General features: G+C 42.6%; 1 protein-coding gene and 1 long non-coding RNA gene across 3 annotated transcripts in view; one reads left to right on the top strand and one right to left on the bottom strand.

Moving 5' to 3' along the window:
* Nucleotides 1-8,910, top strand: part of LOC117513696 (dysbindin-A-like) — a 55,054-nt gene extending 46,144 nt beyond the window's left edge. Inside the window, exon 9 of one of the 2 annotated variants that reach the window (XM_034173938.1) lies at nucleotides 8,132-8,910. In XM_034173938.1, the coding sequence (XP_034029829.1) occupies nucleotides 8,132-8,337 (206 nt within the window). In that variant the 3' untranslated portion in view covers nucleotides 8,338-8,910. The remainder of the gene's footprint in view (nucleotides 1-8,131) is intronic. The other variant, XM_034173937.1, reaches the window with a different exon arrangement.
* Nucleotides 186-24,068, bottom strand: LOC117513697. The gene is made up of 4 exons (XR_004561677.1): nucleotides 24,058-24,068; nucleotides 20,511-20,517; nucleotides 18,625-18,634; nucleotides 186-273 (listed from the first exon to the last, which is right to left on the bottom strand). It is a non-coding gene; the product is annotated as an uncharacterized LOC117513697 (long non-coding RNA).

Raw genomic sequence — 24,068 nt, 5'->3', positions numbered from 1 at the left:
CCGCCAGCGCTTCTGGTAGAATCAAAGGTGATCACAAACCCAAACACAGCCAATGAGTCAGCGCTTCTGTGTTTGTGCACCCTGCCCACTGCTGTAGGGAAGCGTCATTTACCTTGACAGCATCAAATGAAACATGAAATATAAAATGATGAAATATGACATTTGCATCATATTCAACTTAAATTGCCATAAGTTGTCTCTTACAGTAGATTAAAAACATTACAAATCTTGAATTATTTTAATTTATTCTGCTTCACATAGACCCACTGATGTCTGAGTAGAGCCCATCATGATATGGAGCAAATGACCCCTTATTTCAGGCACTGAGGGGAGAGGGGTGAGAACTAGGGTGCCTTAATGGGAGATTTTCATGATCCCGCTAGACAGCACCTATGCGCATGTGTGATGACTGTTATGCTGCGTTCACACCGGACGACACGCGAGCAACAGCGGCGACAGGTTGCCATGTAATCCCTATGGAAGGACACATTGTGGCAACACAAAAGTTCAAGCCACGCGATGGACGCAAATGAAGCAATTTTGAGCGACTGGCACATTTGCAATGTCGCGTCGCCCTCTTCCCCAAGTTGAAAAATCTGAACTTTTTCATCTTGTTGCATCGCGATGACCAATCAGGGACTGGATACATAGTGACGTGGAGATGTCTGGAGTTTATACTTGATGTGGACATGTCCTGTGTCTGGCAGCCAGCCTGTGAGCAGGACATATGTCCCTTTTGTCCTTTATTTCACAATTATGACAGAGTTTGAGGGGAGAGCGAGCAGCGGTAGCAGCCTTTTTGTTTTTCCACGTGCGTGCAAACGAATCATCCATGAAGATTATTTTGTTTATTAACTACATAACTACAAATCCCAGTTTACTTCAAACCTGTTAACACCTTGAGACAGAAATTTATTCACCCTAAGGACAGGATCCCTAGTTACAAACAGAGCAATGTAGTGTATTCTATCAGATGTCAGGAAAACTGTAACGAACACTACATAGGTGAGACTAAGCAACCGTTGCACAAAAGGCTATACCAGCACCGCAGAGAGGGCACCAGTGGATCTGCACTGGAGTCTGCAGTTCATCTCCACGTTAAAGACACTAACCACACGTTTGAGGACAAGGAAGTTAAAATCTTAGCCAGAGAGAAGAAATGGTTTGAAAGAGGGGTGAAGGAGCCATTCTATGTGAAACAGTTGAAACCCAGCCTTAACCGGGGAGGGGGTCTGAGACACGCTTTGTCCCCTGTTTATAATGGGGTACTCAGATCAAAGCAGTTTCAGTCTTTTGTTCATGGTAATGAGTCATTCACGTCGTCATCAGGAGAGGCGTCAGTCCCATCGTTATGAGGGACAGCTACCCTGTCATTAGGAGGGTGCTAACTAGAGCACAATTGGTGCTAATTAAAGAAATTGTTTAATCACTAGCCAATAGCACTCTGCCTCTTGGTAGGAGGCGTCTGGTTAGATTTAAAATTCCAGCTTTTGTGGCTTCTGTTTGTTCTTCTTGACGAGGGTCAGACAGAAGTCAGACTACCAGAGCAAGAATTTTAGCTCAGGAAGCTTCTGTGATTTGAAGCAAAACATCCTCGCATCAAGCAACCCAGTCCAGTCGAAGATTCAAGCTTCTCTACTATGGAAACCACCTGGACAACTGAGAGCCTACACAGAAACTTTGAAAAAAATAAATGGCTTTTAATCATAGAAATTACTAGGAGTGTTGGAAAAAATCAATTCACGTCCGAATCACAATTCTTATTTATTACGATTCTGAATCGATCCAAAATGTCCAAGAATCGATTTTTTAAAAGCATTTTTTAAACATAATCTTGCTTACTCGCTGCGTGTACTGTTTGTCAGGCAACGGCTTCCGTACAGCGTCCCCGCGAGTTTGGGTGGTCCAGCGTGCTTCAAACACTCGTGCGCTGCAGAGTTCAGTGGTGGCTGTAGCTTAGCATGGCGGACGAAGAGCTAATTCAGCCAGCACCGTCTTTGCTGAAGGCAAATGTTTGGGCACATGACTTATGCAGTGTGCAGAATCTGCAAAATGAAAGTCAAGTACCTCAGAAACACTTCAAATCCGCAAGCCCACATGCTACGCTATCACCCGGAGCTAAAAGAGGGGAGCAGCGGGCTCTGCCGACTACTGACCAGCGCTTCGCTAAACTGCCAGCCAACTCCGAACGAGCAAAGCAGATAAGTAAATTTACATCTAGAATCACTTGATTAACCTTGTAAAGCTGCATTTTCTTAAACATAAACATTTTTTAAGTAATACGAGGTCTGTCCATAAAGTATCGTACCTTTTTTTTTTTTTTTTTTTTTTTTTTTTTTAACTATATGGATTTGATTCATATGTTTTCACGTCAGACAAGCTTGAACCCTTGTGCGCATACGTGAGTTTTTCCACGCCTGTCAGTGACGTCATTCGCCTGTGAGCATGCCTTGTGGAAGGAGTGGTCCCGCCCCGTCGTCGGATTTTCATTGTCTGGAAATGGCGGAATGAGTTGGGGGTTTTTTCCATCAGAATTTTTTCAGAAGCTGTTAGAGACTGGCACCTGGAAACTATTCAAAAAATTTATCTGACTTTCGGTGAAAATTTTACGGGCTTCACAGAGAATAAGGTCTGTTAGTACAGCTTTAAGGACCCCTTTAAGGACGCTCAGCGCGCCGCGCTCCGAGCTGCGACGACACGGCACAAGCCACCGGACCATTTCTGAGCTGATGGCTCTGTGGATACGAGACCATCGTGTGCTCTTTCTCTGGTTATCACAAGAGCTGGACATCAGCCATTTTCCGGCAGATTTCACTTTTAACAAGAGATTTTGTCATGGAAAGCCGCGCGGAGGCTTCGCGCGTCACGACCGATTTGCTTTGGAAGCGAGACAAAGGAACACCTCCGTTTCGGGGTCCTTAAAGCTGTACTAACAGACCTTATTCTCTGTGAACCCGTAAAATTTTCACCGAAAGCCAGATAAATTTTTCGAATAGTTTCCAGTTTCCAGGTGCCAGTCTCTAACAGCTTCTGAAAAAATTCTGATGGAGAAAAAAAAACCCAAAATCATTCCGCCATTTCCAGACAATGAAAATCTGACGACGGGGAGGGGACCACTCCTTCCACAAGGCGTGCTCACAGGCGAATGACGTCACCAACAGGCGTGGAAAAACTCACGCATGCGCACAAGGGTTCAAGCTTGTCTTATGTGAAAACATATGAATCAAATCCATATAGTTTAAAAAAAAAAACAAAAAGGTACGATACTTTATGGACAGACCTCGTATAACTATTTCTCAGAGCTCTTTGAATCGAAAATCGATTCCGAATTGAATCGTGAGTTGTTGTACGATTCACATCCCTAGAAATTACTTTAGTCTGTTATACATGGTGTTTATTACATGAAAAACAATACAAAAACTTTGGGACTTTTTTTGTTTGGTGACTGCGAATATCTGGTTTATACAATGACGATTTAGATGAGTTTTACTGTACATGGGACTGAACAATAAATTTACCTCTCAAAACTTTGAGGATGATGTCGGCTTCCATCCCACATGGCTGACTTTATTTTCCCAAATGTTTCCTCTGTTTGGATCTGAAGGGAATCTGTACATCTTGAAGCCCCTGTGTCTATTTGTGCCTCCAAATGCACAACAAACCAGCATTTTCAGTGAATAAATAAATAAAATAGCTAGATTTACATGCAGACAGATTAACAGAGAACACTATTTTGGAACCAAGATGGCACCACGAGTCACGTGACTGTTTTTTTTTTGTTGTTTTTTTTTTACCTACCCCCCCCGTCTCGTCATCACTCTCTCAGTTAAGGCACACGAGTGGGAACAGCCCCTCCCAGCCCCCTTAGAGAGTAAAGCACTTTTGAAAAAAATTTTGCACATACTACAAAACTACTACAATTACTGCCAATAATAATAAATAAAAATTTAACAAGTACAACGTTCACTCAATATTGTGCCACGTGTGCTAGCTTTACTCCTACAATTCTGTGCTAAGTGAAACTGAGGAATAAAATTATAAAACTGAAAGGAAATTTTATTTATTTTTTTTTTTTATGTGTTTCCCCTAAATGCACGGCAGAGCTGTTAACTGATAAAGCTTGCACAATAGATAGATTTTTTTTATTGTGCTTGAAAAAAGTACAATATCAAGGAAACAAAAATGTAAACACAACACTGTAGATCTTAAACATTTTCTATGCATTTTAAATATTGACTGCATGAGGCAAACGGTGGTCACAACAGATACGAACTCGTTTTCTGATTCCCCCCCACCCCCCCACCCCCCAAATAAAGCAAGACTGTACGGTTCAGAGTGGGTTTTTATTGTGGCCAGCCTAAGACATGTCTGTGCAATAATCAGCATCTTGATAAACCACACCCGTGAGATAGGATGGATTATCTCGGTAATGGCCCAGTCACATGGCATACGACGATAGCTAAACTAAGGAAAAAAGCCACAAAGTCACAAATCATCGAGAAAAGGTGGACGAATGAACTTTCACTTTTCCCATCGCCGAATAGCCTGCGAATCAAGAGCGCAAAACGGAACAAAAGAGGAACTAAACCAAACCGAAGCTAACATTGACCTCGACGCTTTAAACAAAATTCACCTGGAGCCACTGCTGGAGCAGTGTGTGTCTGCATCCTGCTCTGCGTTCCAGGACTCAGCGGTGGGATGGAGCTCTGTAGCGCCTGAGTCCTGGAGAAGCGTGCGATCCAACCCACTGTGGAGATCTGTGCACACGTCGGTGAATCCACCTGCTCTGGTTGCTTGTCCAGAACAAAATAGGAATCATCTCCCTTCATCATCAGAATCCTCACTGCCTAGTTGAGACTCTGATGGCGCGCTGCGTGCTCCGTCTTGCTCCAAAAAAAAACTGAAGTGCTTGCTCAACATTCATAAGATGCCTCATTTTTATAAAACAACAAAAAACACCACCACACTAACCACAGACGCTAAATACTCCACCAAAATAATAAACTTTTTGAAACTTTTTCCACACTTGATGCTCAAAGTAAACTGCCGCCTGGTTTGCACAAACCCAGGCGCAGTTCATGCTGGGAGCTCACTGCAGACGATACAAAATATTATTACATTGTGTCGGCCCTCAGCAGCTCCACGGCACCGAGGCTGATCGTGCTCCTGCAAAGCTCCCCAGCTGTGAACAAATACGCAGCCATCACGGATCACCTCCTCAAAACTTTTGCCCTTTCAGATGCTGAAAGGGCTAGCAGGCTCTTCTCTCTGGATGGCCTGGAGGACAGCAAGCCCTTCAGTGTTCATGGTCAGAATGCTGCAGCTCCTGAGAGGACACCAACCAGACTTTTTGTGCAGCAACTCCCTCCTCAGGTGCGGGCAGTGCTGTCCAACACCACGATCACGGACTGCCATGCGCTGGTGGAGGCGGCCGACAAATTCTTCCTGGCTGGCCAACACTACGGCATGACAGCAGCCGCACTCGCCCCATCACACGCAGTGGCAGATCTGACCCCAACTTGCCTGACATGGCAAGTGACCTCTAGGGATAAGCAATAGACCACTGACAAGGCCTTCTTCTTAGCTTAGCTTGTTAATCTTACTCATTAATTGAAAACGTCAACTTTTGTGATTCACTCGGTAGCATTGTGTCCTTAAAGTTTTAGGTTAGTATTTGGGAGTAAAAAGGTGAGTTGTCATGTTTGGGAGCTTTTGAATGTCTCCCTTTAAAAATAAGTATGTCCGTGATGCGTCCGCATTGAAATATAAATCAGTGCATACACTTTATTTCTACACATTTAGTTAACACATTTAGGGATCACTTTAGATTTGGGGTCACTAGGCTGTGGTGAGTTCGCAGGGCAGACTGTGGTGCAGCAGTGTGCCACAGCCTGCCACGGCAGTCTGCAACCTGCTGTTCCTTCCTGTTCCTGTTTTTAATGCAACAATTGCTGTGGCGACCCCGAGTGCTTGTGGGGCAGACCCTGGGTGGCTGGGCATGTCAGTGGTACTGGTGTAGGGTGGGGACCTTTGTCCTGTCCTTTTGTGGTCTCTTGGCCCTGCCCTGCAGCTTGTGGGGTGGTGTGGTTGGGTGGGGTGGTGGGTGTTGTGGAGGGGTGCTTGTGATGTCATTGGGGGGTGGACTGCTGATGGGAGGTGGGGTCCATGGTTTTCGGGTGGGAGGATGCTGTCCTGCTCTCACTTGGGTGTCTCCTGACCTTGGGTTTTGGTGTGTGGGTGGGGTCCAGAGGAGGGTGGGGTAGGGGGCCACGGGACATTCTGCTGGCTTTGTTGGGGGAGTCTTGGGTGGGCGTCTATTGTCTGCAGCCCGGCTCTGGGCGTGTTGGTTCTGCCCCTCATCTGGGGGCCAGGACTCGCCCTCGTGTGCTCAGCTGTCCCTGCCCAGGCTTGGGGTTTGGGTGTGTCAGTTCCTCAGCTCACGTTTTTTGTTCTATATATATATATATATATATATATATATATATATATATATATATATATATATATATATATATATATATATATATATATATATATATATATATATATATATATATATATATATATATATATATATATACATACACACACACACACACACACACACACACACGATTCTGCCACTTTTGGCATATACCATCACAATATATGCAGATAGGTTAAAACAATAAATATTATACAAATAATGAATGTTTATGAATTCAATGATACAAATATTTCATGAGGTGAAAGCTGGAACTTGGCTTTGCCTCGTTGAATGGTATGACCAGCTTTCACAGAATTAAATATTCCTTCCATTGAAAGAATGTAAAAACATTCATTATTTGTTTTATATAATGGCTAAAATTGATCCTTGTCATTTGATATTTTATTAATTCATAAACAACATTTTGGTGTTCTACTGCTGCTAAAGTCCAGATTGTGACAGGTTCTCCAGAGATGCAGTGCACTGACTTCGTGACTTTGTGTAGTACATCGTGTCAGCTTTTCATCTGAACAGTTCTTCATGTATCCAGACGGCTTACAACGGAGTAGATTTTGTGTGTGTTACAAGAATTAGCAGCGTCAGTTAGCTCAATCAAATCGTCTTGGTAGAGTCGTTGGTAGAGTCCCCCACGTGCGCGCACACACACTCAACCGGCTCGGCACTTGTGCACGCATGTACTACCAAAAAAAAAGACTGTACATCCTCAGTGCAGTGGAAAAAAAAAAAAATCAAATCAGAAATTAGTCCAGCTTTTCATTCTAACTTCCAGCCAAGAGCCTCCAGACAGTGCAGTGGATTTGTTTTGTGTGTGTGCGTGCACATGCGTGTTGTGTGTGTGTGTGTGTCTGTGTGTGTGCTCGCACACGCGTGCATGTGTTTTGTACCGACCCGATAGACGGTCTCATTGTTTACCAGCCTTGACGTGCACATTTTGTTTCATTTTCATGTGTGTACGAAAGTCTTTAAAGTTTATCTAATTTTGTGAATGTGTGACCATGTAGAGGAGAGGAAGTGATGTGGTGTGAACACAGGACTTTGGAGCAGTTAACACTGCTAGCTGATAGCGATGTCTATGTTTACCGGCTTGATTGTGGCCGGACAAATGAAAGAATCACGTTTAATGACCATCATGCGGAATTTGGGGAACTTTAAAATATTGAAGCATAGGAAGCAGTGTTTAGCCCACAGCTGCGTCGGTCAGCACGATGATATTCTGTGTGACTGCTGTGCGCCGCATCAGGAGAAGTAAAATCAGCGGGATGTGGTTGTGTTGTAGGGTATGTATTTATTATTTGTTACTTAGTTTGTCCAGTCTGGTTTAAACTTACTGAATGTATTTTTAACGCTGCCAGCATCAGTTTGAGCGGCACAGATGTGACTCCATGTGGTTTGGGAGAATTGATCGTCAGGCTCTAACATTTGCTTTGTTTTGGTCCATATTAATTTTCTCAGGCACAGTCAGTTGCTGTTTCTTTGTTTCTTCATGTTATGTTCAGTTTATTATGTCCAGCATGAATCCTGTCTGTGTTCCCACCCAGTGGCTTGGTGACATCACATGGCTGTGGGAGTGTTCCTGAGGGTCCTCACAGGAGCCTCTCAGTGAGGAGCTTTATTCAGTAACCTGTAATGTTTGCTCTCCAACAGGTCCAGACATCGATTCCTCGGAATCACCAAGAAGTCCACTCAGCCAAGCCCCGCCCACATGCAGCCAGGAAGCAGCTGTGGAGCAGGAGGGGGAGGAGGAGGATGTGGTGAGCCTGGTGCAGGGGGATGAAGAGGATGTGGACCCGGACATGCTGTTGGCTGTGCTGCAGGACGCTGGAGGTTCTGACACCAGCGATGAAGAGTAGCCAAGCTATGATTGGTTCATTAACGGCACAATACACTAAAAAGAAGTGCAGATAAAAGTGCAGCTGAGTTTGCCCGCTTTGTTTGTGACCGTGTCGTTGTAGCACTTCGTGACATGTTGGAGTGCGTCTTTCTGACACCGATCCAAACAGCTGTTTGATTTTTCTTTGTACGGCTCTCATCACATCTGATTCTGTTTTAAGGTTTTTGCTGTTACATGTTTCCTTTTTGAATTTTCTGACTGGATTGAACATTTCTGGAACATCTGCTTTGACTGAAGTCGCTTAGCGTTCTTTGATTTTGGCGCTTTAAGCTGTATGTTACTAGAAATGAGTATGCAGATGATGTGATTGTCTTTAGAATCCTAACAGCAGTGCAGAGGCTTTGGAAACGTAAGCAACTGATCGCACAATGACGTGATGTTCCACACATCATAAGCAGCATCTCGGCTTTGGAAACTGATCGCAGGACTGCAACGTGATGTTTTTTGTTTTTTTTGTGTGGCTTTTTTTCTACCAAAGCTTAGGATGAATTTGTGCATAACTGGTCTTGTTGATATATCAACACTTAGTTGTTTTCATGCTGATTAAAAACGTTAATTTCAAAAACAAACTGACCTGTTTCCTGCTGTAGTATGACCATAATCGTCAAAGGTAACAACACTGACTCAAACCCACATCGCTGTGCAAGATCTTAGCAACCAAGAACCTGCGGATGGTCCACAAAGACCTGATGGAGTTCTCACATACACAAGCTTTCAGAGACTAGCACCTGGTGGCTGTAATTAGAATAAACAGGACCCAACACTTGTCTTGAGGTTGGCCAAAGGTGAGCTTAAAATGCAGCTGACAGTTTTTGTTTTTCATAACAAAAATGTTCATAATGGACTAACTTGCAAATGATACACTATAACACACTATACACAGAGATTTTGATGAATTTATGAGATTTAGCTCGACTCTTGTGAAGCAGAGGGCGCATGTAACGTCCTTCCAAGAATGCTTTGCTGAGGTCCCCATTTGAAAGCACGGACACCGCAGCTCTGATTGAGGAGAGAAGTCGTTCAGTGAAACTATACCCCTCGTAGGTGCGTTTCGGCTGAGTACTGAAGAGATGCCAGCTAGAATGTCAGCATTGCCACTGAATGTGGGATAAATGTGTGCAGCTGCAAAATGGATCTACATCTGGAGCGGTTTTCTAATTGCTTTATGGAAGGACCCATACTTATGTCTGAAATGGAAATAAGCGTCACCCAAAAAAGTCTTTTAATGTCCCAAAGTCAGATAAATATGCATCCTGTGGAAGTTGTGATCGTATTATGATCACTAATGTAGAATTTGTCGGATGAAGGAAACAATTTCCTCATTTTGGCAACGCAAGCGTGTGTTTATTTCACTTGCTAATTCTACATGTTCAACATTCAGTATACAACCCCTGGCAAAAATTATGGAATCACCGGCCTCGGAGGATGTTCATTCAGTTTTTTAATTTTGTAGAAAAAAAGCAGATCACAGACATGACACAAAACTAAAGTCATTTCAAATGGCAACTTTCTGGCTTTAAGAAACACTATAAGAAATCAGGAAAAAAAATTGTGGCAGTCAGTAACAGTTACTTTTTTTTTAGACCAAGCAGAGGGGAAAAAAAAATGGAATCACTCAATTCTGAGGAAAAAATGGAATCATGAAAAACAAAACACTCCAACACATCACTAGTATTTTGTTGCACCACCTCTGGCTTTTATAACAGCTTGCAGTCTCTGAGGCATGGACTTAATGAGTGACAAACAGTACTCTTCATCAATCTGGCTCCAACTTTCTCTGATTGCTGTTGCCAGATCAGCTTTGCAGGTTGGAGCCTTGTCATGGACCATTTTCTTCAACTTCCACCAAAGATTTTCAATTGGATTAAGATCCGGACTATTTGCAGGCCATGACATTGACCCTATGTGTCTTTTTGCAAGGAATGTTTTCACAGTTTTTGCTCTATGGCAAGATGCATTATCATCTTGAAAAATTATTTCATCATCCCCAAACATCCTTTCAATTGATGGGATAAGAAAAGTGTCCAAAATATCAACGTTAACTTGTGCATTTATTGATGATGTAATGACAGCCATCTCCCCAGTGCCTTTACCTGACATGCAGCCCCATATCATCAATGACTGGAAATTTACATGTTCTCTTCAGGCAGTCATCCAAGGTGTGATCACTCCTTTTTAGATGCAGACTAACGAGCAGATCTGATTTGATGCAGGTGTTAGTTTTGGGGATGAAAATTTACAGGGTGATTCCATAATGTTTTCCTCAGAATTGAGTGATTCCATATTTTTTTCCCTCTGCTTGGTCTAAAAAAGTAACCGTTACTAACTGCCACAATTTTTTTCCTGATTTCTTATAGTGTTTCTTAAAGCCAGAAAGTTGCCATTTCAAATGACTTTAGTTTTGTGTCATGTCTGTGATCTGCTTTTTTCTACAAAATTAAACAACTGAATGAACATCCTCCGAGGCCGGTGATTCCATAATTTTTGCCAGGGGTTGTAGTTGTAGAAGCTTCTTGTTCACAGAAGTTACAGATAATTACACATTTTACGCGTCCTGACAGAGAAAGCACCGGCAGGGGTTCCAGAAAGTTTTTGTCTTATGTACAGCTGTAAAACACAGGTGAGGCAGGAAACCTTAGTATGCGAGACAGCTTGTCAAGAATAGGCTTCATTTGTATAGAACAGAGAACAGGCAATCGCTCATCACCCACACAGGGGTTCTCTCGGGAACATCAGTATGCGAGAGGGTTTGTCAGAGGTTGTATGCATAACAAGGTTACAGTTTGTCTGTCAGGATTTGGACTTTGTGTTCTGTTTGATTTTTTTTGCTTGCATTTGTGTTCTGTCTGTTCTCTTGATCTGTCTTTCTGCTTGGGTTTTCTCTGTCCTGCTGTTTCTCGTCTCTCTCTTGGTGCTTGGTGGTGGGCGTTCCTCTCTGTCTGGCCACACCCGGTTTCTGGAAGTTTCTCCGCACATCTGTTCTTGATTTGCAGCTCGTCACCTAGGTGCTTTATAAGCTTCAGTTTGCTCTTGTCCCTTGCCAGATCGATGTGCCTTGTGCCTTCCTTCCAGTGCTGTTCGTGTTTTTGCCTTGCTATCATTGGCTCATCATGTTTTTTGACCACCTGCACTTGTACCTCAACCACGCCTAAGCCTGATGTTTTTTGTACTGTTGCTCATCTTGGACTGCCTTTCTGTGTACCAACTCCAGCTAACGTCTCAAGTAAACGCTTTAAAACTACAGAGCCGTGTTTCTGCGTCCTGCATTTGTGTCCAGGCCGAGAGACTTTATTGTACAGCTGTAAACAAATGCATTTGTCTATGTAGATTGTACACCTCTGCATGTTAACCTATGCAAGACATGGGACACTGCTGGGCATGTTAATGGATCAGAGAGCAAACCAAGGACCACTAGGTTATGGAGAATTTTGTCTAAAACATGATGCAGGATTGCCACAGAGCCCCCCAGAATTCACCATAACGAAAAGAATAATGCCGCGTTCACATCGGACGATACGCGAGCGACAGCGGCGACAGGTTGCCATATATAATCCCTATGGAAGGACGCGTTGTGGCTCCACATAAGTTCAAGCCACGCAATGCGATGCGAATGAAGCGACTTTGGTGTGTTTGTAGCTTGATGTCATGTCGCGTCGCCCTCTTCCCCAAGTTGACAAATCTGAACTTTTTCATCTTGTCACGTCGCGATGACCAATCAGGGACTGGATATGTAGTGACGTGGAGATGTCTAGAGTTTATACTTGATGTGGACATGTCCTGCCTCTGGCAGCCAGCCTGTGAGCAGGACTTATGTCCCTTTTGTCCTCGATTTCACAATTATGACAGAGTTTGAGGGGACAGTGAGCAGCAGCACCGCAGCAACCATTTTTTTTCACACGCGCGCGAACAAATCGTCCGTAAAGATTATCTTATTAACTACACAGATGTATAATTAAACAAATGGTGACTGGTTTATAACACAATTATGACAGAGTTTGAAGGACAGTGAGCGGCAGCAGGCAGTTTTTTATTTTTTTTTATTTTAATTGTTCACGTGCGAGTGCAAACGGGACAGGAGGTCCTCAGACTGGGTCCTGAAGAGGTGGAAGTACCGCTGAAAGCGGCTGTCATCCAGACGCAGCTCCTGCAGCAAATGATGAAACTCTCTGAATTGGGAACATCTCATGAGGATGTTGTGAACCCAGGGACGGCGCCGCTGGCGACGTTTGTCAGCTTTCCGCAACAAACAGAGCACAGCAACTCGCTCCGTGTGATCAAGGTCCGCCGTGTTGACTTGACGGCGAGCGGAATGGAAGCTCCTCCTATTTGATGACACATTGCGGACCCGATGCCATGAGGGGGCGTTTGGGGGCGACGTCCCCTCACGTCATCAACCTCGCCCCCTCGGATATGAGAGTTATCAAAAATAAAAAGAAAAATAAATACTGGAAAATATAGCGCCTCGCAGTTTCACGGATTTTTTTAGTCCAATTTTGCATGCTTTTTTTTTTTTTAACACTGTGCTCTGCGTCCTCATCAAGCAGGCCGGTGTTCTGTCGAGATGACGGGACACCTGTTGCGGCACCGCGCATTGTGTTCTGCATGTCTGTTTATAAGAATCTTCTCGCCCAGAAGAAAAAAGAGCGCCAACAACTACCCATAACTGTGTTCTTCACTCGGAAAAAGACACCTGCAGCGAGGGGTGAGTGGAAAAAGGCGCGACAGTGGCGCGGCGCCAGGACGAAGAGGTGCGATCAGAGGAACTGTGAAACACTGGTCAGTCACTGTTAATAATTTCTTATGTGTCCCTAACCCTTGTAGCTTGATCGTTAAAATTAAATTTGTTAGTTCTAAAAGCCATCATAATTATTTATAGGAAAACGTTCTATTTTTATTTCTCAAACAAATGTTTGGGCCTGAAAACAGGTTGGTCTTATTTTTCTACTAAGGTTTGAACTTTGAGAGTGTTTACACATGAGAGAAAAGTGAGAAAATGTTAATGCCTGTTTGAGAAAAGTGTATAAAGTGTGTAGTGAGGGGTTTTACAGCCTTAAAACGTCTATAATACGAGGTCTGTCCAAAAAGTATTGGACCTTTTTATTTTTTGCAAAAACCATATGGATTTGAATCACGTGTGATTGAATCAGCCAAGCTTGAACCTTCGTGCGCATGCGTGAGTTTTTTCATGCCTGTCGGTTGCGTCATTGGCTTGTGAGCAGGCTTTGTGTGAGCAGTGGTCCACCCCTCTCGTCGGATTTTTATTGCGAATAAATGTCTGAACCATTTGGAGCTTTGCTGCATCAAATTTTTCCAGAAACTGTGAGAGACCTGCAGCTGGACACCATTTGGAAAATTTAGATGGCTTTCAGCGACGATTTTATGGGGATTACACAGATTAAGGAGTGCTCCAGCCGGTTTAAAGACTGCCCACAGTGTCTGAGAGCGCGGCGCACTCTGAGCGCCAATCGACAGGCTCAAACCCCGCTCAAACAACCAGATCATTTCCAACGTGAAGGCTTTGTTGATCCAGGAAGTCATCTAACTTTCACAAAAAAGGCAGAAAGCATGGACATCAGCACTTTTTCAGCACATTCTACTGTTACAGGAGTTTTTTCATGGAAAGAGAAGTGGAGGATTGTGCCACCATGCCGCTCATGGCACGGGACAAAACCACCTCCGTGTTGGTCTCACAGGACGGCTTTCAGGTGGCTTTCAGACGGCTTCCGGTTGCTTTTCAGTCGTGTGAGTATCTGAGAAATTGTGCATGAGCTGGACATGCCCCAACATGTCCTGTGAGGCTTCATCACGGCGGTGCTTTGCGCCATGCGGCTCCGCCGCGTCGCGCGGAGTTCCTCCGGTCCTCTTTCCATGACAAAAACTCCTGTAACAGTGGAATGTATTGTTCATTTCTAAACTGGATGCTGTCTTGATCCGGTATGTCGTCTGACTAGCACAGGAATTGTGAAAAGACATGGACATCAGCACTTTTTCGGCACATTGAGACAGACAGAGTTCCGCGCGTCACGGTGGAGCCGCATGGCGCAAAGCAACGCCATGATGAAGCCTCACAGGACATGTTGGGGCATGTCCAGCTCATTCACAATTTCTCAGATAATCACACGACTGAAAAGCAACCGACAGCCGTCTGAAAGCCGTCCTGTGAGACCAACATGGAGGTGGTTTTGTGCCGCGTAATGAACAGCTCCGTGGCACGACCCTCCGCTTTTCTTTCCATGAAAAAAACTCCTGTAACAGTGGAATGTGCCGTTCATTTCTAAACTGGACGCTGTCTTGATCCAGTATGTCGTCTGACTAGCACAGGAATTGCGGAAGATGTGGACATCAGCACTTTTTCGGCACATTGAGACAGATGTGCGGAGGAGCCGCATGGCGCAAAGCACCGCCGTGATGAAGCCTCACAGGACATGTTGGGGCATGTCCAGCTCATGCACAATTTCTCGGATACTCACATGACTGAAAAGCAACCGGAAGCCGTCTGAAAGCCGTCCTGTGAGACCAACATGGAGGTGGTTTTGTCTCGCGCCATGAGTGGCATGGTGGCGCAATCCTCCGCTTCTCTTTCCATGAAAAAAAACTCCTGTAACAGTAGAATGTGCCGAAAAAGTGTTGATGTCCACGCCTTCTGCCTTTATTGTGAAAGTTAGACGACGTCCCGGATCAACAAAGCCTTCACGTTGGAAATGATCTGGTTGTTTGAGCGGGGTTTGAGCCTGTCAATCGGCGCTCGGAGCGCACCGCGCTCTCAGACGCTGTGGGCGGTCTTTAAACCGGCTGGAGCACTCCTTAATCTGTGTAATACCCATAAAATCGTCGCTGAAAGCCATCTAAATTTTCCGAATGATGTCCAGCTGGAGGTCTCTCACAGTTTCTGGAAAAATTTGATGCAGCAAAGCTCCAAATCGTTCAGACATTTATTCGCAATAAAAATCCGATGAGAGGGGTGGACCACTGCTCACACAAAGCCTGCTCACAGGCGAATGACGCAACCGACAGGCGTGAAAAAACTCACGCATGCGCACGAAGGTTCAAGCTTGGCTGATGCAATCACACGTGATTCAAATCCATATGGTTTTTGCAAAAAATAAAAAGGTCCGATACTTTTTGGACAGACCTCGTAATTGTAAAAAATAACACTGACTACTTCACGGATTTCGCGTATTGCGAGCTATTTTTAGAATGTAACTCCTGCGATAAACGAGGGACCACTGTATATCTACATGAAAGGTTTATGTGGGGTTAATCTACTGTCTCTTGTCATTTCTCAGATCAGTTGTTGGTTTGGTTTTGTGGTATGCAGGGGATCACTTGACCGAGGGTCTATACATTCAAATAATAATTAAAAAATACTGTCATCACTCTTTACTCATAGTCAGTCTCTTACAATGGTGTAGCCTAAATACACGAGCTTTCTAGGAGCGCACCCAATTCATTACGCACGCTCAGAGGCAGGTACCCCCCGGTGCACACTTTTTTGTGGGGGGGGGGTGACCCCGCCCCCTGTGATAAACTCATCGCCCCCTTAATATTTTTTTTCTGGTGCCGGGCCTGACACATTGGGGTGACACCCCGGGTGATGGTGGCGCATCCATCGCCCAAGGGGGGGGCTGGCGAATTTGTGGCGTCGCGTGTCGTCCGGTGTGAACGCGGCATAAAAGTTATGGAGGGGTGAGCGAATAATCTGGCCACAATGGTTCCTCAGCACTGGAGCGTCTGCAGCGCTGTGGCAAAAGGGAGCCATAGTCCTCAGCTGTGGGTGCCCGTTTTGATTCGGGAGTGTCCCCGTGGAGGCAGACAGGCACGCTCCGTGAGTCTGTCCAGCTCAAAGTGGACTGGAGTGGGGCAGTCTGTGCGCTCAGCTTTGCCACTTGTGTTGACCACAAAGTTTATGTCTTCCGTTTAAAGATGTGAAACAAGCCATCCTGCGTAGACAGTAGCGAGGAGCCGTGGCTGTCCTGTGCAGCATTTCGTGTCCATGTGGTGATGGTGAAGAGACGCGGATGTCTTGTAGAGGCGTCGCGGGGTAGCCTGACACTGCTGCTGTACTTGAAGTGATCTCGGCTGTCCGCACTGAGCGATTACCGATCCAGCTCGAGTTCCTGATTGCTGTTGGTGAATTATGTCAAAACATGATGAATGAGCATTACAACAGGGACTTTTCTTCTGCTGACGACGCTATGCTGAGATGATCAATAAATAACCTGGTTGACCCACAGAGATTTCATATTTGGGTTCGTAATTGTAGTATAAATTTGCGTTTGTGCTTTTTTGGGGGGAAAGGATGCGGGATGATTCTAATCCCTATTGCTGTTTACAAGTTTCTAACAGAGTAGTTGATTACCACATAATGTTTTTATACAAAACATGCAAACTGACTTACTTTTGTTCTGAAAAAGGCAGAGGGGGAGAACAATGGGCTTGGGTTCCAGAGTTTTATATTGTGTTTTGTTTGTTTGTTTGTTTTTAAACCCAGCAAGTTGTAATTATGTGTATCGGGAAGGCTGTCGCACACTTGGCTGATTAGCAGTTTTAGTTGGTCGTGAATTGAAGAGTGGGTACCATCAATTTCTTTTAATCCACTGGATGGCGGATGCAGCCTGTGAGCTGTTGCCAGCAGCCTCCATCTTGCTTAGCGTTATTCCGTGTCGTCAGTCATTAGATTAATAGGAATATATGATGCGCTGACTTAAACTTGGGTTAAAATGACCTGAAAATGTTGTTTTGTGCAGTTTTTGGGTGCAGCGACAAGCTGACAAAGAATCGTCAGCTGGTTAAATAAAGGTTAAATAAATTAAATAATAATAAATTGTGGAATGAGCTTTCATAAGTGTGTATTATATGTAATATAAATGATATGGGGAAATGAGTAAAATTTCTGGGAAAAAAAAAGGTTAAGAAAATTATTTATTTTGTGTGTTGATCTGTATTCTGTAAAGTAATGACTTCAGTTTTACTGCCTGAATGTTTTGTCGTGATAAATATCTCACCATTCGTTTAGTGATTCAATTAGAAGGCTCACTTTCATAAGTCTCATTTTATCCCTTTTTGTTGGCCTCAGGTTTTTTCTTCTCATCAGGTTTTCCATCCAATGACATTAGTGATCATCTACCAGTTTTCATTGTTTATAATAGAAACCATCGGCGGAATCAGCCAGAGGAGAAAATAAAATACAGGCGAGTGCGGACAGAGGAAAACATGAACACACTAAAGAAGGATTTACAGGAGCAAAACTGGGAAAAGGTATACAGTGAAAGTGATGTTGATAGTGCATATGAAACTTTTTTTTACAAATATTTACATCATTATATGATAAAAATTGTCCAATTAAACAAGACTACAGAAAACAAAAAATCCAAGCTCGACCATGGATGACGAAAGGGTTACGAAATGCATGTAATAAGAAAAATACACTGTATAGAGAATTCATAAACTAAAGACTAAAGAGGCAGAAAATAGATATAAGAAATACAAAAATAGATTAACTAATATTATACGGGTATGTAGGAAGGAATATTATAGTAACATATAATAACAAAAACAATATTAAAGGAATATGGGATATATTAAATAGCATTATCAAAAATGGTAATAAAAAACAGAGTTACCCTCAGTATTTCATTGATAATAATGTCAAGAAGGAAAATAAGGATGAGGTAGTCAACGGTTTTAATAATTTTTTTGTAAATATTGGACCAAGCTTGGCAGAAAAAATTCCTGATTCCCAACCTGAGGATTGGGATAATAATCTCATAGAAAGAAATCCCTGTTCAATGTTCCTCACAGCAGTGGATGGAAATGAAATTATAGACATTGTGAATAATTGTAAATATAAAACATCTACCGATTTAAATGAAATTGATATGGTGGTGGTAAAACAGGTCATTGAATGGATTGTAGAACCATTAACATACATCTGTAACTTATCATTTCAAACCGGTAAATTTCCCAATCAAATGAAAATAGCTAAGGTTGTGCCGCTGTATAAGACTGGGGATAGACACCACTTCACAAATTATAGACCTGTTTCTTTGCTTCCACAATTTCCAAATTATTAGAAAAGTTATTCAATAATAGATTAGACAAATTCATAAATAAACATAAATTACTTACTGATAGTCAATATGGATTCAGAGCACATAGTTCAACATCACTTGCATTAATAGAATCAGTTGAGGAGATTACAAACGCCATAGACCACAAATTACATTCAGTTGGAATATTTATAGACCTAAAAAAGGCTTTTGATACAATTAATCATGACATATTAATCAATAAACTTGAACAGTATGGGATTAGGGGGTTGGTGTTGCACTGGGTGAGAAGCTACTTAAGTAACAGAAAACAGTTTGTGAAGTTGGGGGAATATACATCATCATGCTTGGACAATGCTTGTGGCGTCCCACAGGGGTCAGTATTGGGTCCAAAACTGTTTCTAATTTATATAAATGATATTGTCAATGTTTCCAAAATATTAAAATTAGTATTATTTGCAGATGACACAAGCATTTTTTGTTCAGGGGGGGATTTGCAGGAGTTACTGAGGAGGATCAGTATAGAAATGGGAAAATTGAAAATATGGTTTGACAGAAACAAATTATCATTAAACTTAAGTAAAACAAAATACATGTTATTTGGCTATTGTAATACAGACATACAGGTTCAGTTACAAGTCGAGGGGGTAGATATTGAAAGGGTACATGAAAATAAGTTTCTGGGGGTGATAATAGATAAGATAAACTGGAAGACTCATATAAACATATACAAAGTAAACTGTCAAGAAGCATTTCAGTTCTAAACAAAGCGAAACATATTCTGGACCACAACTCACTCCGCATTCTTTACTGCTCACTGGTTTTACCATATTTACAGTACTGTGCAGAGGTATGGGGTAATACTTATAAAGGTACAACACAATCACTATCAGTAATGCAGAAAAGAGCTATAAGAATTATTCATAATACTGGCTATAGAGATCATACAAATCCACTATTTTTACAATCCAAATTCTTAAAATTCACAGACTTGGTTCATTTTCAAACAGTACAAATTGTGTATAAAGCAATAAACAATTTACTTCCAGCAAATATTAAAAATATGTTTTTTAACAGATCAGGGGATTACAGTCTGAGGGGGAAATTTAATTTAAAGCATCAATGGGCACGAACAACATTAAAAGGTTTCTGTATTTCTGTCTGTGGGGTGAGGATGTGGAACAGATTGGGAGTGGGGCTCAAGCAATGTCCAAGCATGAACCAGTTCAAACAGCGGTACAAAAATATGTTTTTTTCTGGGTATAGGGAGGAGGAAGGGTAATGAGGATTAGGGTGTTTTTGTTTTTTACTTCGGCTTGTAAATATATAGTATTTTGTATGTAAGTAGGTATGTGTAGGTGTATATTTATGTTTGTGTATATATATGTGTATATATGTATATGTGTATATATGTGTATGTATATGTGTATGTATGTTGATGTGTGTATGTATATATGTATGTGTATGTGTATATATATGTATATATATATATATTGATATCGGTTTAGGTGTGTAGGAATCTATGTGTATATGTGGCAAAGGGTATTACTGGTTGTGGGGAAGAAGGGGTAGGGATAAATAAGCTGATGCTTCTATTATTTAGAAGTGTCTGACTCCGTGGTATAACTCACAAACTCGTAGCTTAAAGCAGATAACCCGTAAGTTGGAGAGGAAATGGCGTCTCACTAATTTAGAAGATCTTCACTTAGCCTGGAAAAAGAGTCTGTTGCTCTATAAAAAAGCCCTTCGTAAAGCTAGGACATCTTTCTACTCATCACTAATTGAAGAAAATAAGAACAACCCCAGGTTTCTTTTCAGCACTGTAGCCAGGCTGACAAAGAGTCAGAGCTCTATTGAGCTGAGTATTCCATTAACTTTAACTAGTAATGACTTCATGACTTTCTTTGCTAACAAAATTTTAACTATTAGAGAAAAAATTACTCATAACCATCCCAAAGACGTATCGTTATCTTTGGCTGCTTTCAGTGATGCCGGTATTTGGTTAGACTCTTTCTCTCCGATTGTTCTGTCTGAGTTATTCTCATTAGTTACTTCATCCAAACCATCAACATGTTTATTAGACCCCATTCCTACCAGGCTGCTCAAGGAAGCCCTACCATTATTTAATGCTTCGATCTTAAATATGATCAATCTATCTTTGTTAGTTGGCTATGTACCACAGGCTTTTAAGGTGGCAGTAATTAAACCATTACTTAAAAAGCCATCACTTGACCCAGCTATCTTAGCTAATTATAGGCCAATCTCCAACCTTCCTTTTCTCTCAAAAATTCTTGAAAGGGTAGTTGTAAAACAGCTAACTGATCATCTGCAGAGGAATGGTCTATTTGAAGAGTTTCAGTCAGGTTTTAGAATTCATCATAGTACAGAAACAGCATTAGTGAAGGTTACAAATGATCTTCTTATGGCCTCGGACAGTGGACTCATCTCTGTGCTTGTTCTGTTAGATCTCAGTGCTGCTTTTGATACTGTTGACCATAAAATTTTATTACAGAGATTAGAGCATGCCATAGGTATTAAAGGCACTGCGCTGCGGTGGTTTGAATCATATTTGTCTAATAGATTACAATTTGTTCATGTAAATGGGGAATCTTCTTCACAGACTAAAGTTAATTATGGAGTTCCACAAGGTTCTGTGCTAGGACCAATTTTATTCACTTTATACATGCTTCCCTTAGGCAGTATTATTAGACGGTATTGCTTAAATTTTCATTGTTACGCAGATGATACCCAGCTTTATCTATCCATGAAGCCAGAGGACACACACCAATTAGCTAAACTGCAGGATTGTCTTACAGACATAAAGACATGGATGACCTCTAATTTCCTGCTTTTAAACTCAGATAAAACTGAAGTTATTGTACTTGGCCCCACAAATCTTAGAAACATGGTGTCTAACCAGATCCTTACTCTGGATGGCATTACCCTGACCTCTAGTAATACTGTGAGAAATCTTGGAGTCATTTTTGATCAGGATATGTCATTCAAAGTGCATATTAAACAAATATGTAGGACTGCTTTTTTGCATTTACGCAATATCTCTAAAATCAGAAAGGTCTTGTCTCAGAGTGATGCTGAAAAACTAATTCATGCATTTATTTCCTCTAGGCTGGACTATTGTAATTCATTATTATCAGGTTGTCCTAAAAGTTCCCTAAAAAGCCTTCAGTTAATTCAAAAATGCTGCAGCTAGAGTACTGACGGGGACTAGAAGGAGAGAGCATATCTCACCCATATTGGCCTCTCTTCATTGGCTTCCTGTTAATTCTAGAATAGAATTTAAAATTCTTCTTCTTACTTATAAGGTTTTGAATAATCAGGTCCCATCTTATCTTAGGGACCTCGTAGTACCATATTACCCCAATAGAGCGCTTCGCTCTCAGACTGCAGGCTTACTTGTAGTTCCTAGGGTTTGTAAGAGTAGAATGGAGGCAGAGCCTTCAGCTTTCAGGCTCCTCTCCTGTGGAACCAGCTCCCAATTCAGATCAGGGAGACAGACACCCTCTCTACTTTTAAGATTAGGCTTAAAACTTTCCTTTTTGCTAAAGCTTATAGTTAGGGCTGGATCAGGTGACCCTGAACCATCCCTTAGTTATGCTGCTATAGACGTAGACTGCTGGGGGGTTCCCATGATGCACTGTTTCTTTTTCTTTTTGCTCTGTATGCACCACTCTGCATTTAATCATTAGTGATCGATCTCTGCTCCCCTCCACAGCATGTCTTTTTCCTGGTTCTCTCCCTCAGCCCCAACCAGTCCCAGCAGAAGACTGCCCCTCCCTGAGCCTGGTTCTGCTGGAGGTTTCTTCCTGTTAAAAGGGAGTTTTTCCTTCCCACTGTAGCCAAGTGCTTGCTCACAGGGGGTCGTTTTGACCGTTGGGGTTTTACATAATTATTGTATGGCCTTGCCTTACAATATAAAGCGCCTTGGGGCAACTGTTTGTTGTGATTTGGCGCTATATAAAAAAAATTGATTGATTGATTGATTGATGCTTCACCCTACCCCTTTTCGGACATGTTGGGTACACAGTAGGAACTTTTTTGTTGTTGTCTTTACTGATCTATCTTGTAATTGTTGTTGTATCAAATGTTCGAAATAAACAGTTTTCATTTCATTTCATTTCATTTCATTTCATCCTGAGATATTCTATAAGAGCAAATTCAAAGAATGGAAATAGTTTTTCTCTCAGTTTGGTGGGTCACATGACAGTTGCTTTGACATTGTGTTTTCTACTAATATAAGAATATTCACAAATGAGAATTTCTCTGTGATATACTCCATGTAAACAGTGTAGTGTTTTCAGATTTCTTTCAACTTGGTCCACAATATTTAAATGATTGAATAATCTTACTTTTATCCTGCTGGCGTGGCTGTTTCATTTTGTTTATTTTATTTGATATTTTGTGGCGCTAAAGGTGAGTTAAGAGCAGTTTTATCTTTAATATGATGCAAGCGTGTGAAGCTCTTAGTTTCACCCCTGATTATTTCCCATCTTTAATTTCATAATGAAATTAATTAAGGATCAGATCAATCAATCAATTTTTTTATATAGCGCCAAATCACAACAAACAGTTGCCCCAAGGCGCTTTATATTGTAAGGCAAGGCCATACAATAATTATGTAAAACCCCAACGGTCAAAACGACCCCCTGTGAGCAAGCACTTGGCTACAGTGGGAAGGAAAAACTCCCTTTTAACAGGAAGAAACCTCCAGCAGAACCAGGCTCAGGGAGGGGCAGTCTTCTGCTGGGACTGGTTGGGTCTGAGGGAGAGAACCTGTTGGGAAAGTGTAAGTACACGGACCCACAACAGGGGGCGCAAATGAACGGACAATAGAATAGGTCAAATAACAACACTTTACTGTTGCGAACGTGCACAACAAACACAACAGATTCCACAATAGATCAAAGGTCAAATTACAAGGTGTCGTGTGGGCAGGCTCGAAGATAGGAGACGCCTGTCCAAAGCAGAACCGGAACCACACGATTTCCTCCGCCACCAGACCCCGGGAATACTGGAGCCGCCAAGTCCCGAACTCCCAGGTGGCCACTGCCTCCGCGTGTCGGACCTGGTACTGCTGGCGAGGAACAAAAACACAATTAAACGTGGGTGCGTCTGCACCCAGCAATCTGCACGGCAGGGAAGCTACCTCCACCTCTCGTTGGAGAAAAAGTCTGTTATCACTCACAAAAATCACAACAAAAAGGGCTTTCTATCAAGCAGTCAGGCTGAGGATATTACCTTTCAGGTAGAACGATATCTCGGCAAAGAGGTGGAGATGACGTCTTGCTGATATACCGATGCAGATCAGATGAGTGGTGACAGCTGTCACAGGTGATGAGTGTCAGCTGTCACCCCGGCTGCTCCTGTGAGGCGGCAGCGCCCTCTGGTGCCTGGAGCCCGCACTCCAGGCAGGGTGCCCTCTGGTGGTGGTGGGCCAGCAGTACCTCCTCTTCAGCAGCCCACACAACAGAACCAGGAAAAAGACATGCTGTGGAGGGGAGCAGAGATCGATCACTAATGATTAAATGCAGAGTGGTGCATACAGAGCAAAAAGAGAAAGAAACAGTGCATCATGGGAACCCCCCAGCAGTCTACGTCTATAGCAGCATAACTAAGGGATGGT

Source organism: Thalassophryne amazonica, chromosome 7 (assembly GCF_902500255.1).
Source record: "Thalassophryne amazonica chromosome 7, fThaAma1.1, whole genome shotgun sequence".
Classification (NCBI taxonomy): Eukaryota; Metazoa; Chordata; class Actinopteri; order Batrachoidiformes; family Batrachoididae; genus Thalassophryne; species Thalassophryne amazonica.
This window is presented reverse-complemented; position numbering and strand designations above follow the sequence as displayed.